General features: G+C 37.2%; 1 pseudogene and 1 gene segment (V, D, J or C); both read left to right on the forward strand.

Moving 5' to 3' along the window:
• The first annotated feature begins 989 nt into the window (after positions 1–989).
• Positions 990–2,883, forward strand: LOC132861650 (Ig heavy chain V region MOPC 141-like; annotated as a pseudogene).
• A 739-nt stretch (positions 2,884–3,622) lies between these two features.
• LOC132861651 (Ig heavy chain V region 914-like) lies at positions 3,623–4,074 on the forward strand. The segment is given in 2 exon segments: positions 3,623–3,668; positions 3,758–4,074. Coding segments are annotated over 2 exon segments (363 nt in total).
• The last annotated feature ends 1,654 nt before the right edge of the window (positions 4,075–5,728 follow it).

Genomic DNA, 5,728 nt, shown 5'->3' on the forward strand with positions numbered 1-5,728 from the left:
ACACACTGTAATACACACACCCCAGTCCAAATACACATTGTAACACACACATCACAGTCCCAATACACACTGTAATACACACATCCCAGTCCCAATACACACTGTAATACATACATCCCAGTCCCAATACACACCGTAATACACACATCACAGTCCCAATAAACACTGTAATACACACATCACAGTCCCAATAAACACTGTAATACACACACACCAGTCCCAATAAACACTGTAATACACACATCCCAGTCCCAATACACACTGTAATACACACAGCACAGTCCCAATAAACACTGTAATACACACACCCCAATCCCAATATAGACTGTAATACACACATCCCAGTCCCAATACACACTGTAATACACACATCCCAGTCTCAATACACACTGTAATACACACATCACGGTCCCAATACACACTGTAATACACACATCCCAGTCCTAATAAACACTGTAATACACACATCCCAGTCCCAATACACTATGTAATACACACATCCCCGTCCCAGTACACACTGTAATAAACACACCACAATTCCAATACACACTGTGATACACACATTCCAGTCCAAATACACACCGAAATACACAAATCCCAGTTCCAATACACACTGTAATACACACATCAAAATACACAGCTTTTGTTATAGAAATGTAACTAACACCTTCTGAACACAGAAACTGTGACTTTATCATATAAGGCTCATTTTAGACGATTGTTGATTGAACATGTTCAGTTCAGTTAATCACAGAGACACGTTAGTGTTTTGTTCATTTCACTCTAAGACCAATTCTTCTAAGAGGAAGAACATTAATGTATAAATGAGTAAACCTGAGACTTCAAGATCATGATGATGCATTTCATGCAAATCCTCCACTTGTGTCTCTTACATTAAGGAGGTCTGTGTGAGTGTGTGTGTAAGTGTGTAGTGAGGAGGAGGAGAGCAGCTGAGCATTTTACTTCACTTCACATTTATATCAACAACAATGCTGTCATTATCAGTGTTGCTGCTGCTTTCAGCTACTTTCTGTACGTCTCCGTGTCGGCTGAATGAATTTAGATTCAATTCTCGTTTCGTGAAAATGACTTGATGACTTTTGATGATGTTCTGTCGCTCTTATTCACAGGTGGTGTTGGAGGTGTGGAGCTCACTCAGACAGACTCTGTGCTGGTGAAGCCTGGAGAGTCGTTCTCCATCTCTTGTAAGATCTCGGTGTTATTGTATTCACTGGATACGGCAACCTGCTGGAAAAGCACTGGAATGGCTCGGATATCTGTGTAGCGGTGATAGCACTGATCTCAAAGACACGATGAAGAGCAAGATCAGTCTCAGCCAGGACAAATCCAGCAGCACAGTTTATTTAACAAGACAAAACTTTCAGGTCGAGGACACGGTTGTGTATTACTCTGCCAGACACACAACACTACAAACTCACTGAAGCCATGTACAAAAACATCCCTGGTCATTTTCCTCTCTCTGCAGTACACATGTCCCCAGAGTGGTCTGGTATATATGAGCTAGCAGAGCTAAGACACTTCTGTAGTTCAAAGATATCTACATAAAGTTTCATCTTTGTCTCAACATTAAAATAAATTGTTGTCCTGAACACAAGTGAATACACAGTTAATACATCATTAATACCACACCAATCTATTCCAAAGCTTTTGTGCAGCTTGCTGAAGTGGATGTCAGTGTAACTCACAATTTAAGCTATTATTATAATTATAATTCTTTATGTGCCTCTAGATGTCAGTCTTTGTAAAGAAACTCTCTCACTTTATACATTATAATCGTCCTCCAGCTTCATTTAACTCACCGGACAGATATTTGATTATTGGGATTCTGCAAAACTGATTCATATTTAACTACAATAATCTGTGTTTTTTTTTTTAGAAATTTTACAGTTATTGTTTAGATCAATTATAGCATAAATATTGTGAGAAAACATGTTTAAAACTCCAAAGACAACGTTCCAAATAAAAAATCTTGTTGAAAGTTGAGTTTATAAACACACACATCCTCCATCAGATGAATCTCCTCCTCATGATATAAATACATTTCAGATACATTCTCCTCCCATCATCAGCAGATAAACAAATCCAAGTGTCAGAGCTGGATCTCACTCTATTTATATGATGTGATGGTGTGTGTTAAACTTTGGAGAACAGAGAAGACTCCAGTCCAAACAACACACACCATGTTCTCTACATCTCTACTGCTCCTGCTGGCAGCTGCTTCTTGTGAGTGCTTTATCAAATTCATTCATTTACTAGATGAAGAATAAAGGTGCAGCATATATTGTGTGAGATATCACCATGTGTTTTCCTCCACAGATGTGCATGGTGTGGAACTGACTCAGCCTGCTTCCATGACAGTCCAGCCAGGCCAGAGTCTCTCCATCCAGTGCAAGGTTTCATATTCAGTTACAAGCTATTATACAGCTTGGATTCGACAACCTGCAGGAAAAACTCTGGAGTGGATTGGAATCATCCATACTGATGGGAGTACTGTTTACAGTGAGAAACTGAAAAATAAGTTCAGCATCTCCAGAGACACGTCTACTAACACAATAACAATTGGAGGACAGAACATGCAGACTGAAGACACAGCTGTGTATTACTGCGCTCGTGAACCACAGTGAGACAGAATAGTGGATTCCTCTTACAAAAACCTTATGAGACATGTTACAGACATCCTCTCAGTGTAACTAATAAATCATCTCAGTCACACTTTCACTTTCTTCCACTGGAATGAAGTCAGAATCGTTTGCAGCATTTTAAAACACAGTCACACAAAGTCATTTTTAAATAAAAAAGAAAAGATTATTGAAAGACTCATTCTGAACCATTATTAATCCCTTCATTTTACAGGATTTTTAACCAGCAGATGGAATCAGTGTTTAATGAGTGGATTCAGGAATAATACAGCATGTTTCCAGCAGTGTGTTGTGTTTAACACACAGTCTGTTCTCATAGTCTCAGGTTCAATAACTGAAACAACTGAAGGAGGCAGCAGAGCTCAACAAATAAAGTGAAAAAACGTGAATCCACAAACTGCATTCTGTATGAGACTCATTCAGTATCAGTCATTATCAGACAAATATCTACATTTTCTCTTCTTTTTCACTCTTTCCATAATGTGTGATTAGTTATTTGGGTTGTTAAACACAGGTTGGACAAATAAAACACTATAATTTATGTAACTACATCCTCCTGTGGTTGTGAGGTTTCTCAGTAACATGACAAGATGAATTTTATAATACTGTTATAATGTAAGGTTCCAAAATAAATAATAAATAAATAAAAATAAATTTAGCTGTAAGTTTTCTTATTATAAATTCACCTGAAAACACCTGATAGTGTATAAACTTACTCATTAACACCTGCCTTAAGCTTCTTATTGGTTCAAACATAAACTCAAGCTGCAGTGATAGATATCTCTAAAAAATACAGACATGTTTAAAAGATGAGGAAGTTTTCTCATTTATATTTATATATATAAGAATCCATCCCATGTTGACCCTAAGATAAGGAGTGTCTCTATGCAAATGTCCTTCTCTGTTATGTATTTAAGCAACAAAGACCAAGAGCTTTTACTTCTTCTGCTCCAACACACACCATGATCTCTACATCCCTACTGCTGCTGCTGCTGGCAGCCGTACACTGTAAGTGTTTTTACATTTGACATGTAATACAGTTTTGGTTCCTTAAAGCTTTTTGCTTTTACATCATTAAAATAACTTTTCTTTAACAGGTGTTCACAGTGTTGAGCTGATCCAGACCGGATCCACAGTATTAACTCCTGGTCAGTCACTGACTCTGACCTGTAAAGTGTCTGGATATTCATTAACTGATAGCAGCTACTGTACATACTGGATACGACAACCTGCAGGAAAAACTCTGGAATGGATCGGAGGTATATGTGGTGATGGTAACACTTACTACAGTGAGAAACTGAAAAGCAGGTTTCAGGCTTCCAGAGACACGTCCAGCAGCACAGTGACATTAACAGGACAGAACATGCAGACTGAAGACACAGCTGTGTATTACTGCGCTCGTGAACCACAGTGAGACGAATAAACAACATCCATGTACAAAAACTCCAAGTACACTGAAATAAAATTCTCCTCCACCTGCATCTGATAAGATTTCCCCGACCACCACACACATCCATTTTTATTTTCCATCACGCTTCATTTATTCTGAAAGGAAATAATAAATGATGACAGACAAAGACAGATGGAGAAATGTTGTTACATCTTTTTGTATTTGTAGTACACATAACTTTCCAATTTTACTGACAGTTCAACAGTAAATGTTTACTCGACCTTTGGTCCTTATCTCTATCCTGTATATTTAAACTGCAAACACATTAGAAATTATTGCACATTACGTTTTTCTTTAAGCTTTAAGGCCTGTGATGGTCGCTCTTTCTTTATTCACAACATCTAACCAACAAGTTAAAGATCTAATGACTGACAGTGTGTCATAAATATGAGAACATGTTTTCCTTGGATTTACATTAAAGTTATAAACACTAACGACACAATTCTTATGAAGCCAAGACCTTACGGCTCCAGACTGTATAATCTTCACCATTTGATCAACTACACAGTAAGTACATAGTAAGTAACTAATATTTTGCTTCTGAGTTTCTCAGAAGTGTGACAAGACATCAGCTAACTGTTTGTCAGTTGATTAGATTAGATTGTAGTGCTAAAATTTAAACTAAAATTACATCTTTAATGTGTACTTTTTAAATCTATTGAATAAACCCTGTCATCTCTACATCACATTAAAATTGAGTTATGAATTAGATTGATCATGACCAGATTACTGTCCTGCAGTCCACTGAATCATTGTTCCTTGTCCAGTGGAATTGACTTTTACATATTTGTCGGGAAAAATTAGATAAATCTGTATATAGTGATTCCTTTCACTATTTCACTCTTTTTGCTGGACTTCATAATGTTGAATTCTTCATGTGTCCTCTGTAATGTGTAAGCGCTCGGTATCATCACGATGACTTTACATGCATAAGAACAGTGCTGCTATCTGACAGCTGATCTGATGTACACAGGAAAATGCTGTACAGTACTTATTATTTATGAAGAATAATATTCACAGACTGCAAATTTGTAAGTGTTTTTTTTTTTTAGAAAGTGTTCACCTTATGCAGTTGGTAGTGTTATATATATATATATATATTTCTGTGCAATAAGTAGAGCAGAATGTTCTTCTGGATGTTCCAGTGATCCACAGTGATGGACTAAAAAGACATGAGATCTAATGAGCAAAGAGCAGTGATGAAGCTGACAGCATGAAGACACTGCAGTTTATTACTGCGCCTGTGACACACAGTGATACTTCACTTAGACATCAGTACAAAAACACAGACTTACTATAGACACATGACCAACCCACATTTTCAGATTCATGGAGGTGAAAGAACCAAAATGTTTACAGTGTCTCTGACTTACATGTTGCTGACTGTTACTGGACTGTTCTGAACATTGTCTGGACATTTACTCTGATGTTAGATTAATTAATACATTTTTGAATTTGTCCAGAAAAATATAACACAACACACACACCAGTGGGACTTTCCTACACACTTTCAGGAGTCTGTGTAATGAGATCCAGTCAGTAGAAAAGTTTCACAGTGTGACAGAGTGAGAACTATGGAAGCAGTTTATAATCAGAAGATGAAAGTCATTTACATACT

Source organism: Tachysurus vachellii, chromosome 18, assembly GCF_030014155.1.
Source record: "Tachysurus vachellii isolate PV-2020 chromosome 18, HZAU_Pvac_v1, whole genome shotgun sequence".
NCBI classification, from domain to species: domain Eukaryota; kingdom Metazoa; phylum Chordata; class Actinopteri; order Siluriformes; family Bagridae; genus Tachysurus; species Tachysurus vachellii.